The sequence below is a fragment of the Hyperolius riggenbachi genome, chromosome 6, assembly GCF_040937935.1.
Source record: "Hyperolius riggenbachi isolate aHypRig1 chromosome 6, aHypRig1.pri, whole genome shotgun sequence".
NCBI lineage: Eukaryota > Metazoa > Chordata > Amphibia > Anura > Hyperoliidae > Hyperolius > Hyperolius riggenbachi.
Window position 1 is genome coordinate 66,975,690 of NC_090651.1, and position 14,259 is coordinate 66,989,948.

General features: G+C 44.6%; 1 protein-coding gene across 3 annotated transcripts in view; it reads right to left on the reverse strand.

Moving 5' to 3' along the window:
* The window catches only part of LOC137520899 (mediator of RNA polymerase II transcription subunit 8-B-like), a 230,312-nt gene that overhangs the window by 36,642 nt on the left and 179,411 nt on the right, over nt 1-14,259 (reverse strand). The window contains exon 1 of one of the 3 annotated variants that reach the window (XM_068239453.1): nt 4,418-4,439. The exons of the other annotated variants lie outside the window; for them this stretch is intronic. Within the exon in view, the coding sequence (XP_068095554.1) occupies nt 4,418-4,419 (2 nt within the window). The 5' untranslated portion in view covers nt 4,420-4,439. Of the gene's footprint in view, nt 1-4,417; nt 4,440-14,259 lie in introns of those variants that run through there. 3 annotated transcript variants of the gene reach the window in all.

The window sequence follows — 14,259 nt, forward strand, 5'->3', positions numbered from 1 at the left end:
CTTTTATGCAGCAATTAGAAGAGTCATGTTTTCATGTTCACAAGTCAGGGTGTTGGTGGTTCTGTATATGGGCTGGTGCACATAGAGTGGCTTATTCAGCGTTTCTGCAGCCGCTTGCGCCTGCGGATACGCTTGGTCAATGTATCTCAATGGGGTGGTTTACACCAGAGCGGGAGGCGCTTTGCAGAAACGCATACTCCCGGGGTGAGGCATTTTTTGGATTGTGGATGCGTTTCTGCCTCAATGTTAAGTATAGGAAAAACGCAAACCGCTCTGAAAAACGGCACTTCAGAGCGGTTTTGCAGGCGTTTTTGTTACAGAAGCTGTTCAGTAACAGCTTTACTTAACAGTATCTGAAATCTACTACACCAAAAACGCTTCACAAAACCGCAAAATGCTAGGTGAAACGCTATAGAAAAATAAGAAAAAGCGTTTTCAAAATCTGCTAGCATTTTGCAGATCTGCTAGCGGGTTTTGGTGTGCACTGGGCCTATGGGGACCTTTCTTCTCCTACACACTAGGGGATATCTTTCTGAATACCGAGGCCATCAGTAATCAGGCTAGTATAAGTGTAAGGGCATATCATAAAGGGGCACTGTGGCGGCAGTCAGTGATGAGCAAAAATGCCAATATTCTTTTCGCCCTATTTTCACAAACATAAGTACAATTTTCGCATTAAAAAGCGAAAATTTTCTCCATTATTTTAGTGGGTTTTCTTTTGACGACTTTCACGGTTAATAGCAAAGCCCTCTTACCAGCTAGAATCACCAAGTTTGCAGGTTATGTTGGAGAAAAGTGGGTACACTAGGAACATTTTTTTTCAAAAACAACTTATAGTTTTGTAGAAGATCGATTTTAAAGTTATGAAAGGAAAAAAGTATACATTTAAATGCGGTAAACCACAGGTAATGTAGCAACCTAACTGTAGTGTAAATTTACATACATCAAAAGAAAGAGCAATGAATTTCATGATGGGGTTTCCTGGAAAACCTGTGGAAGTGGCAACACTTTGGCCAGGGATTGGAATACAGCTCCAATAAAGCTGTATAAGGATCCCTGGCAACTCTACCTATTTTTTGAACCATTTTTTGTTGTTGTTCAGAGAGTGGGAAATTAGAATAAAGAAATAAATAACACTGGGTCCCCCCTCCCAAGCCTCTTCAACCACTTGGCCCCCATGCAGGCTAGGATAGCCAGAATGCGGAGCATGGGGCTTCGCACCATGAGCTATACCAGCCTGCATGGTCCATGGTGGAGGGGGGGGGCTTTGGAGGAGAGAGGCGGCCAAGCCTCCCCCCTCTCCTCCGGAGCCCTTGTCCAATCCATGGACAAGAGGCTCTTCCTCACCTCCGGTGCCCCAAGAGGAGGTCGGGGAAACGACATCCTGGGGGAGGGGGGAGGGGAGGGGAGGGGTGTTTCATGGTGGCATTTGGGATTCCCCTGTAAGAAGGGGACCCCCAGATACCAGTCCCCTCTCCCCAGAGGACCTTACTCACACATGCCCAGTTCTGATGCCCTCGTCTACAGTCAGGAGCGTGGCCAGAAAAAACGTGTCCAACAAGCTTTTGTTGAAAAGCTATAGAAGGATCCATGAGGGAGGGATGGAATAGCTGTAGGAGGATCCAGGAAGCCTCTGGACCACCCAGAGGCTTCCCACTAACGAGGCAAGTGTGCAGCTTCTCACTTTCCTAGTTGGCATTTGGTCTGTGCAACATGTATAAGTCTCAGAATACGCAATCTGCATTGAGGGTGGATTGTGATGGATCTGCCTGACTTCACTAGAGTTCTTCACACATCTGTCCTGTTATTTCTATGAATCTGGCTGTGAGGCAATGTTACCACAGCACAGCAGAGTAAACACTGTTCACCTGAGTAAAGCTCAATGTTCCCTCTCAAGTCCACTTAGGCAATATTATTTGATAAACGGAAGGGTCGCATTGGCCGGAGAGCTCGCCCATTTTTGATAAAACAATACTTGAGCTATTGCCAAGAATGTACAAGTGGCTAGTATAAGTGAGACTTACACTAGATGCCCAGTTAAAACCCTAGTTTAACCTCATTCTAGCTACATTTCATAGAAATGAAATAAGTGGATTAAAAATGCTTCTTATTTGAAATGTAAAAATAGTGAAATACAGTTGCTATGGATGAAAGGTAGCCAGCTCCTCATCTCGTAAATAAGGAACCACCCCTATTCCTCACTGAAGAAACACCTCCCTAGTGACTGGCATGAATTAAGTCACTGCTGGTACCATGCGACAAGGACATGGGGGAGGGTGGATGCACGTGGACAGAGGACAGAGTTCAAAGAGGCTCCCTACTGTTGACAATGGTGAGTCTGTGCACCAAGTGGCATAGGGATCACCATAGCCTTGTGGAAACCTGCGGCAGGTTCCAGCGGCAGCAGAGCATAAGATGTGATGCAGATAAAAACATAAGGGTGAACTAGCGCTGTAATGAAGGGAGACCCAGGACAAATGTGTGTTAATGTAGGACTAAAGGGAACCTCCAGTACTGTACAATCCCTCTGCTAAATGCATTGCAATATACAATATATGCCTTCTGAAAACAGAATGTAACTGCATGAGATCACTAGGCTTTGTCAGAACAGCAACACCTCCTAGACCAGCGATGGCTAACCTTGGCACTCCAGCTGTGACAAAACTACAAATCCCATCATGCCTCCGCCTTCCCGAGTTATGCTTAGAGCTGTCAGAGTATTGCAATGCCTCATGGGACTTGTAGTTCCACCACAGCTGGAGTGCCAAGGTTAGCCATCACTGTCCTAGACCATTTTGTTCGAGAGAGCAAGAGGATGGAGCCATGTATACAATGCCTTTTTGCCTCTGTCAGCCAGGCACACATCCAAAGTCATGGTTTATAGAACTATAGCCCTACATTACATAAACTTATAAATCCATACTGTAACTAAGAAGATTATATATAACCTGAGCGATTTGTAACTCTTTGAGCTAAAGCAGAGAAACAGAAACTCGGGCAGGATTTTCTTGTTGCCAATCTCATTTCCTGTGATGTCAGCAGCAACAAAATGAGAGGAAATATTTCATCACACACCTACCATAATTGCAACCCAAAACAAGAATTCCTAATCGTTCTGAGCAACAGATACAGCAAGTCTGTTGTACAGACACGTTGCTAGGCTACAGGCGGAAAGGTCTGTTCTGGTAGAAAAATCTCTCCTCCCTTTCTGTGTGTTACTAGGTAAAGTAATGTATATCAGGTAAAAGAAGGCCTGTTAGGGCTTGTTTACACTATGAGCGTTTCCTATTTTTTTTGTAAGCGCTGGCGATTTTAGAAAAATCGCCTTAAATGAGGTTGTGCAATGATTTCCTAGGAGACTGCTCACATGTGCGCGTTTTGATTTTATTAAAATCTCAAACGCGCTACATGTACCATTTTCTGAGTGCTTTGGCTCAATGGAAGGTATAGGGAAATCACAATGTGCTTGAAAAAGCGCTTTGAATTGCGATCTCCAAAACACTTTTATGAACTAGCAGACCTAAGCCCGTTTAAAAACAGGCCCCAGGCCACCCTCACAACCCCCCTTCCGCCCGTGACCGCCGCATGTCAGCACGCATGCGCGCTCCCCTGCTCCGCCCCCTGCGCCACCCTCCCCCTGTCCCAATGGCCGCCTCTGCTGCACATGCGAGTAGCGTAAATGCATGGACACTGGGACAGGAGGGGACGCAGAGACACAGGGCTTTTATATAGTGTAGGATACATTGTATTTATTCATTTCCAGATCAGAGTTCTGACGCCAGAAAGTGAACATTGTAATCGCTTAGCAAAAGTGCTTAGAAAGCGCAGGAAGAAGCGCTTTAAAAAAAAGCTTAATAAATCGCTCAGCGCTCGCGATACCTCCGGCGATTTATAACGTGAACAAAGCCTTACACACCATGCAATTTCCACTTCAGATTCGAACAAGAGATCTGATCGGTATTCATATTGAGCGAATATAAAAGGAAGCTAGCATGCACAATATGTAATTTTTTTCCCCCAAATTTCGGTCATTTTTAAGATTGAATATCAATCGCGTAGGATTCAAACAAAAAAAAAAATGTCACCAGAATCGGACATACATACGAAACAATGGGGTTGATGCACAAAAGCATGGTAATGTTGTTGCGCACAGACATTGCACGGCATTACTACCGGCACTGTGTACCGCAAGTTACGTTATTAGCACGCGACATGTGGAAATTGCATGGTGTGTACCAGACCTAGGTGATGGCAAATTGCTCAACTGAGGGCAGAGACTAATACAACCACAATAGAGGATTTCACTACTCCTGACGGAATTAAAATAAATAAATAAAATAAAAAACACCTTGTTCCAGTGACAGGAAAGGTTCACATTCATGCAGTTGCATACCAGGAAAGTTTACAAATCTCTTACATGGACTCGAGCAATGCATGTGTCAAATGATCTCATATGAACTGTCACTCATCACGTGATCACTCATGGGCGGCAACTCCACCTTTCCACATCCCGTTTGTGTAGTTTTACTGTACACTGGATGGGTTTGTCACTCTAGAACTGCCTCTTTATAATTTGACTGTTACCATAGTAACCAAGCAAAGATAAACAGATTAGATTACGGTATATAGAAGAACATGGGAACCTGTATTTTAAATACAGGTTTACACACCTCTATAAGTACCGTACATTTCTCCCAGATTAAAAAAGCACTGTAATTTACTTTTCTCCCACGTTTCTGTTGCTTGCAGTAGGCAGTACAAATCTGATTTTTGGACTAGTCCATCTCCTTCCGAGGGGGGGTGGGGGGGGGGGGGGGAGGGGAAATGTTTCAGCGTTTTCTTTACTTTCAAGCACACTTACCGAGAGGCAGTTGCTCAGTACTAATGCTAAAATAGTGATGCTGGCCAGCATCTTTGCAACACACACACTCCAGAGACATTAAAAATCCCCATAAAGAGATGGACTAGTCCAAAACATGTCAGATTTTAACTACCAACAATGTAACAACACAGGAGAAAATGGTATACTGTATAGTGCATTTTGATCCAGGAAAAAAGTGCTGCTTATAAATATGTGTCCACACGTAGGTGTACCTGTAGTGGGAAAAATAGGTGCCCCAAATGGGTATTTCACCTCAGAGGGAAGCCTCTGGGTAATCCAGAGGCCTAACTCGCCATCCTCCTCTGGGTTGTTCCAGCTCTGCGTACTGCCAAGAACCGTTAATAAGGGCCATGCCTGTGCAGTAGCATTTTCCACTGAAGTCAGAGCCGGTCGGATGATGAGGCAATGCACCCGAAGTTTCAGGGGGTCCTGGTGTCCAGGAGGGGTCGGGAGAACAACTAGGGGAACCCGTGGAGGATCCATAGGATTCCGTCTTTAGAAGCAAGTATCTAATGTTTTGATTTTAATCAGACAATCCCGCCGCGTCCAGCGAGCGTCGTGCGCTATGACATCACTCCGTGGCTCCGCGTGACGTCATAGCGCACGACGCTCGCTGGACGCGGCGGGATTGTCTGTGTGCAGTAGGCTCGGTATCTTTTAGAGCACTAGCCAGTAAGATATTGCGGAGAGGGACGCTGGATGACAGAGGCGTGCGCCTTGTCACAAGCTTAGTGCATCTCATCTCTGCATACCCCTGTACCTGGAATCAGGTAGTTTGTCAAACAAGGGGCTGGCTGTTTTTCATTTCTTGATGAAGTTTTTTGACCCAATGAGTGGTTATACACCACTGATTTGTTTTTAACCATTTTTTAAATAAACTGGTACGCTTTTACGCGGTGTGGAATTCGTTTTTTTATTACACAGACTGGGAATAGCCAAAAGAGGACTGCCGGGGGGGGGGGGGGGGCTGCGGGGTGGCCAGTGCCCCGAATGCGAGCATTGGCCTTGGAGTCTGGTGGGTCTGGTGGGTCTTTCCCCGAGGGGGGAGCTTTTTCATTATATGACATATTCGCTGTGTTTAAGAAGGAGCAGGCAGAGAAGAGCGCTTAACCATTTCACTGAAGAACTTTACATTTTACAATTTTTTGCAAAACTGGTACTTTAAGGCTCTTCCACACTAAGACGTTGCATTTGATGAGACGTTATGGTCGCACAACGTGCCCCTAACGCAACGCATGTTACTTTTGAAGTGTCACGTTGTATTGACCTGCGTTATGCGTCTCTTGGTGCGCCGTTTTCGTTGCATACTGATAGAACGAAAACGGCGCATGCGTCACATTTAAAAAAAAATAAAAATCAAAAACATTACTGAGCATGTGCAAACAGTCCAACGTAGCTAATAACGCAGAGAAAGCACAGCATGCAACACTTTCTAAATATTGCTACACGTTACACACAACGCAACGTGAGCACTGTGAATGTCACACATACTTTGTGTTGCTGTGCGTTAGTCTGCGTTATTACTTTTTATAACATTGTACAGCACTGTAAAAGCAGCCTTAAAGGGAAGGTTCAGGGACTATTAAAAAAAAAAAAAATCCGCATCCACTTACCTGGGGCTTCCTCCAGCCCGTGGCAGGCAGGAGGTGCCCTCGGCGCCGCTCCCAGTGGTCTCCGGTGGCGCGCCCGACCTGGCCAGGCCGGCGGCCAGGTCGGGCTTCTTCTGCGTTCCAAAATGCGCCTCACGCCGGCGCGCTGACGTCATCGTACGTCCTCCGGGCTTTACTGCGCAGGCTCAGAACTACTGAGCACGCGCAGTACAGCCCGGAGGACGTCCGATGACGTCAGCGCGCCGCCGTGAGGTGCATTTTGGAACGCAGAAGAAGCACGACCTGGCCGCCGGCCTGGCCAGGTCGGGCGCGCCACCAGAGACCACCGGGAGCCTGCGGAGCGGCGCCGAGGGCACCTCCTGCCGGCCACGAGCTGGAGGAAGCCCCAGGTAAGTGGGTGCAGATTTTTATTTTTTTTTATAGTCCCTGAACCTCCCCTTTAAGTGCAATGCCCCTGGAAGGTACTTACCTCAGGATGGGCGAGCCTCTGGATCCTAAAGAGGCATCCCGTCCTGTTCAGCCATCTGGATTCAGCGCTGGTTCCCCCGGACACAGAGCGGCAATAATATTTACAATTGCTGCTGTACACATGCTCAGTAACGTCTATCTGCTCAGGCTCTGGCGGAAATAGCCGAGCCCGATTTGGTCCGCTCTACTGCACAGGCGCATATGGCTCGCTCCTCCGCAGTAGAACAGACCCGATTGGGAAGCAGATACTGCGCATGCGCACATTCCCGACAAGCAGCCGACAAGGAGATCCTTGGGGGATCCCAATGCTGGATCCCTTCTACTTAGGAGGAAGGGGAAAGCCTCTAAGATCCAGAGGCTTCCCCCTCCTGAGGCAAGTATCCCGTCAGGGTACCCAGTACCAACCCAGAAATAAAATCCCACTTTTGTGTAGTAGTATAACCCTTTAAGGGTATGACGTTCTACAGGTATGAAGGCTAGTCACATGTCTGGAATGTTTATAAATGTCACATGTTGCTAAACGCAGTGACCTTTGAGCGTGTAGCACAAGCAAGCTGAAAATGGTTTTGTATTCTTTTCTATTGTGTTCCATGTCAGTGAAGTCAATCAGTCTCTTTCATGAACAATATCATATATACAGCTGCCTTTCCGGCGGATTGTGTTACAGCTGCGCCTTTACACCTCTAATCTAACATTCTTCAGCTTCACCTGTAATAAGCAAGTCCATTACTTTCAAGTCTTCTGCATGGCTACAGATTGGTCTTCCATCCTAAACACGTACGGCTCTGATTGGCTAAGAACTGCTGAATTCTATGGAGGGCTAAAGCTGGCTATACATTTTTTGATGCTGGACAGCCAAGCAACTGTATTGTTTAAAAGGAAATAAATATGACAGCAGTCATATGCCTCATGCTTTAATGCAGAATTCCATTGCCTACTGTTTCCACCAGTGCCTAAATACTTTTCCCTTCCCTCTTCCTTTTCAAAAGAACAAATTCTCACCTTCTCCAGTGCATTTATCTGATTCCAAGCTTGCAACTCTGTCCTCTTCAAGCATGAGGGCAGCAAGCTGGAGCCATTCATGCATGACCATCCCAGTCTGTCATTGCTAATCTGAATTTCCTGGCACGTCATCTGTATAAGATACACCCATATCAGCTGGGTTCCGCATGTAGCCCTGCCACCTTGCAGAAAATACATATATATATATACATATACATATACATATACATATATATATATATACACACATACATACATACACACACACACACGATATGGAAAAGGCCAGGTCCATTTTCTAGGCGGAGGTAGACCTATGCACCGGAACCCAGTTGATACAAGGTTCCAGTGAATCTTATTACACAGACAATGCGTTAGAGCACTCTAACTTAACTTTAAGGCAGGGAACACACTTGACTGTTTTTGTGCGTGTTTTCTGCACAGAAAAACTGAGAACTCATGTTAATCAACAGGCTAGTTCACACTTAATGTGTTGTTCGTACGCAGAAAAAAAACTGACATTCTGCATCATGATTCTGCACATTTTATCAGTTTTCTGTATCAATTGCATTAGCTACTGTGAAAAAAACGTGTGCATTTCCTGCATAGAAACACACTTTGTGTGCAGAAAAAGTATGCAGAAAAACGCGCACTAAAAACTGAAAGACAAGTGAGTGTGTTCCCTGCCTAAGCATTAGGGTACCTCTGTTTTTTGTTGTTGCTTTTATTTGTTTGTTTTATTTACACCAGAGATTCCCTCTAAACTTAGAATAAAGTTGTTGAGTTACTGTTAAATAGTAATAAAAACTAGTCCTTGGTTAGGCCTGGTGCACACCAAAACCCGCTAGCAGATCCGCAAAATGCTAGCAGATTTTGAAACGCTTTTTCTTATTTTTCTGTAGCGTTTCAGCTAGCATTTTGCGGTTTTGTGAAGCGTTTTTGGTGTAGATTTCATATATTGTTACAGTAAAGCTGTTACTGAACAGCTTCTGTAACAAAAACACCTGCAAAACCGCTCTGAACTGCCGTTTTTCAGAGCGGTTTGCGTTTTTCCTATACTTAACATTGGAGGCAGAAATGCCTCCGCAATCCAAAAAATGCCTCGCCCCGGGAGTATACGTTTCAGCAAAACGCCTCCCGCTCTGGTGTGCACCAGCCCATTGAGATACATTGACCAAGCAAACCCGCTCAGTGTGCACCAGCCCTAAGAGTGCTTGTAGAGGGTCCAGACAGGAACAAAGAACATCTATCAGGCCCTAGGCTAAGATCTAACATTCCGTAGATCTAAGAGTGATGTGCAGATACTTTGCACAAAAATGAGGGGATTCTTCCTCTAATACTCATTCTTTGTGCACAATCTGAACCAGGTTTATGGGCGATAGGCGTTCATTCTCGATGGATTCACAACAGCTCTGTGGGGAGTGCATATGCACAGTACTACTGTGTAACTTAATTTGAAGTCACCAACTCCAAATCTAATAACCTATCAAATTAATTGATTTAATGAGCAAAGGGAGTTTGAAAAAAAAAAATATTTTTTTTTTTAAATTACATTTTAAATAAAGTTGGAGCACTTTTGACGACTCCAACCTTAAGTAGCCCAAAAATTGCTCCAAATCCTCAACTCCAACTCCACAGCCTTGGATTTTTGACCTGAGGGTCACCTCAGGTTCTCTTTAAATTGCCTACCGGAAGATTCTCGGTGGCCAGGACACAGAAGTCTTATCTGCCCCACAAACACGTAGTTTAGCCTGTCATGTGAAAAAGATCTCTGTTGGTTAGAAGATCTGCAGCTTAAGTTATATTGCAAAATTACGAACGTTACCATTGCAAAACTCAGTCTAAGAAATGCTACTGTTTAAGCAGTCGTAGCTGTAGTACCCAGTCAGAGTGCGACTGGGTCATTTATGAAGGTTTGGAAAGGGTTCTTTATTTTCTAACCTGTCATTTGTAATTCACTGACTGGGCATCCGTGGCAAAGTTACTATTAATGGTTTACTTTACATACTCAGCATTATGTTAACCATCGAGGTGGTGGACAAATCTCTTTCCCCTCACATTTCGGTCTATAAAAATACAAAATGAGAAAGGACAAAAGCAGTAAATTAAGGGCTCTTTCACACCAAGACGTTGCGTTTTAGGGGACGTTAAGAACGCATAACGTGCCCCTAACGCAACGTCTTGTGGTGTTTAAGTTGGACGTCAGTTTGAGCCGAGTTACGTGGCTCAAAAGACTGTGGAGACCACGTGGTCGGGACACTCCGCATCACGTGGTCCCGCCAGCCAATCGGCGCACAAAGCGGCCGCTCCAGGCAGAAAACAGTTACGTCAGCAGTGCAGCGCATATTAATTAGCCATGTGGCTAATCACTGCGCATGTGCAAGCATGTGTATAACGCACAGCATGCAGCACTTTCTTTCAACGTCCAGCATTACACTGTAACGCAACGTGGGCACTGTGAACGTCCCATTGATTTTTCATTACTGTGAGTTGGGCTGCATTACAGGCTGCTCTAACGTGCGCCTGTAACGTCCCACTGTGAAAGCAGCCTGAGTTGGATTCTGTTTTTCTTTAAACAGGTCCCTTAGCTTTGTATGTATCACAGATAGTACCATTACGAAGATTTTATTGTTGTCTAGGTCCGCACTGAAGAGTTTCCCTATTGTTTATCCTCACTACACAAATTGAGAGGCAAAACCCCTAAGGTCGATATTACGCCTATTTTTTTGCGGTGCGATGCAGCAGGAGCACAGCAAAAGATGTCAATCATGTGACCCTGTGACAGGGTATGCCAACAGGTCACGTGCTTCGTGCCGCCCCCCGTTCAGCGCCGTACTCACTGGAAGTATGTCACTGGGGTATTCCTGTCAGTCCACGCATGCATGAGGCGTTGCACGTTAAGCGCAGGGCTTGTAGTAATGCACTGCAGACCTTGTGTCGGTTCAGATACTTCCGGCGCATCGCATTAGGTGTGAAAGTCTCCATAGACCTTTCTTCAAGTTTCTATTGAAGCCCTGTGAAAGGTTTGTGTTTTATCTGTACATAACTATAAAGAAAGCAAGCCAAAATGTTTACCATTAATAAATTTAAATGTATAAAGCCAAACTGAAAGGGTTGTGTTTTCATGCTCTACAAAAGCAGACAAACCCTTTAAACAGATCCGTTCATCATCATTCTTCCTGACAGGTGATCGGCAAAGACGGTTTATGACTTTACTGCTGCCTTGTTCTCCCAGATAAAACTGCAAAAATTGGCAACTGGTATTGTATAAAAAGGAAATAAATCTGGCAGGAAATAAATATGGCAGCCTCCATATGCCTCTCATTACAGTTGTCCTTTAAGTTGTTCAACAACCATCAGGCCTCTTTCACAGTAGAATGTTGCGTTTTGATGCAACGTTAAAGTTGCAACGCAAATTACAACGCTACGCCCTTTAAAAAATTGCAACGCCACTTAATGCCCCATTATCGTCGCATACAGTAGAGCATACAGGTAATGAAAAGTATGCTTCCAAGTCATTACTGAGCATGTGCAAACAGTCCAACGCAGCTAATAACATGTATAACGCACAGCATGCAGCACTTTCTAATAATGCTACACATTACACACAAACGCTACGTGTGCACTGTGAATGTTGCACAGACTTTGCATTGCTGTGCATTAGTCTGTGTTGATACATTTTCTAATGTGCGACTTTAACGTCCCACTGTCAAAGAGGCCTCAATCTTAGGTGGAGGAGTAGGTGGTAAAGAAAAAAAAAATTGTCTCCAAATCCATAATCGCACAATCGAATGGATATTCCATTTCCATGCATAAAGTAGGTTGATAATTCAGAAAGAGGCCACCTTGACACCAATAGGGAGGGTTAGGATTTGGCATGGATGATGGTCTGGTGATGATAGGAATGGTTTGAGTTTGGCACTGATAATGGTTTAGAGACAATGGTGAGGGTTAGGGTTTGGTGCCAAAAAAAAAAAAAAGGTTTGGAGATGGGTGGAAAGAGTTTGGGATAATGGTTAGGCAACAACAAGAAAGGTTAGGGTTTGGAGCACATAATGGTTGAGCAATGATAGGGAGGCTTTGGCAGTGATAATTGGTTTATGACATGAAGGTTTAGGATTTAGCAATGACAATGGTAAGAAAACGATAAGTAGGATCAAGGGGTTAAGTAGGGTTAAGGAGTAAAGGTACGAAGCCGGAAACAACTTAAGGAAAAACAGCCTAAAAGAATGCTGAATCTTGCACCAAAATGACCTTGAGCCAAAATTGTGCATTTAGCCATTAGCATTTTTTTTTTTTTTGCAATGTAGGTGGAAATCGAAGCAAACTCGAGCATAACAAACCATCTCCATGCAGAGAGAGGCATTTGACCCTAGGATCCCAGACTGTAAAGCAAAGCTACATTTCAGCCAAAACTAACAAAAGAAGTGAACCTAAACTGGCGGCACCTGTGTTTCCGGTATGACATGTACAGGAGGTAGTGTGAGGATTCTCAGGGAAAGAGTAACACCTAACTCTAATTAAAGGCTTATATATCCATATCTGATTCCAAATCTGTAACAGACTTGTCAGTGCACAGTGGCCCGAGCATTCAGGGAACAACTTGTTCTCAGTGGGATCCCCACACCCTACACAGCCAGCCAGAGAATGAATGGGGGATACCGAGAAAAGGGCGACACCAGTAAATAAACTCTACCTGCAAATAGACAATATAGTAAACACCCTACCCTTGCATCTCCCAGCTGCCTAGTGACAAATTATGGCCAATGGCCAGCACTGGGATGCTTCTAGGAGCTCAAAATCTAATTCCTACCATAGTCATCTAACAGTCTAAGGACAATTTTTGGGTGGACAAGTGAACTTATGTTTTGGATGTCAACAATCAGGGACATGACTGTGTACATTGCAAAGTAGTATGAAAGAGGTCTGCACTAAATACATAATAGCTTATCTTTTGGGGTGTGGACAGTCAAGGACTTGGCTATATACACTATAAAGAGGTATGAATTATTACAGTACTTCAGAAATACATAATAGCTTGTCTATTGGGGTGTGGACAGTCAGGCACATGGCTATATACACCGTATAGAGGTGTGAAAATGTCAACACTTCATAAACACAGAATAGCTTATCTTTTGGGGCATGGACAGTCAGGGACTTGGCTATGTACACCATAAAGAGTTGTGAAAAATGTTATCACTTCATAAATACATAATAGCTTATCTATTGGGGTGTGGACAGTCAGGGACATGGCTATGTACACCGTTAAAGGATACCCAAAGTGACATGTGACATGATGAGATAGACATGTGTATGTACAGTGCCTAGCACCAGGGCTGTGGAATCGGTCCAAAAATCCACCGACTCCGACTCCTCAGTTTAGGATTCCACCGACTCTGACTCCTCTAATTTGCATATTACAATTTTGTTGATTAACAGTATGGAACATGAAATTCGTCTCTTAACTGCCAACGCTTAGGAATTTTACAAGACAACTGAAGTGAGAAGGATATGTAGACTACTATATTTATTCCCTTTAGACTAAAACTAGTCCTTGGTAAGAGTACTTGTAAAAGGTACAAACCGGAACAAAGAACATCTATCAGGCCCTAGGCAATGTAAGTGTGGGTACATGTAAGAATGATGTGCAGGTACTCTGCAGGGGAATGAGGAGATTCTTCCTCTATTACACATTCTTCATGCACAATCTGAACAAGGTTTATGGGTGACAGACAACACCTCTGTGTTCAATGTGCACAGCATTCTCAGTGCATTCCCTGCAGCTCTGTGGGGAGTGCATATGTAGAGTATAGTACTACTGTGTAACAAAGTAAACCTGAGACAGATGAAATTAAAGTTTTACACATACCTGGGGCTTCCTCCAGCCGCCTTCAGGATAATCAGTCCCTTGTTGTCCTCCTCCACCTGGATCTTCTGCTAGGAGTCCAGGTACTTGAGCCAGTAGGGCGTAGTGCGCATGCACACACTCCGCCGCCAGGAGCATACTACACCTGTACAGCACTATTGCGCAGGTGCAGAATGTTCCTGGCTGTGGGAGCGGCATGCGGCCGGACAGCGCTGACTGGCTGAATTACCAGGACTCATAGCAGAAGATCCGGGTGGTGGAGGACAGCGAAGGACTGATTAGCCTGAAGGGGGCTGGAGGAAGCCCCAGGTATGTATAAAACTTTACTTTTCATCCGTCTCAGGTACCCTTTAATTTGTAGTCATTAAACCAAATTTTAACAACATATCAAATTATTTGATTTCATCAGCAAAGGGAGTGCATACATTTGC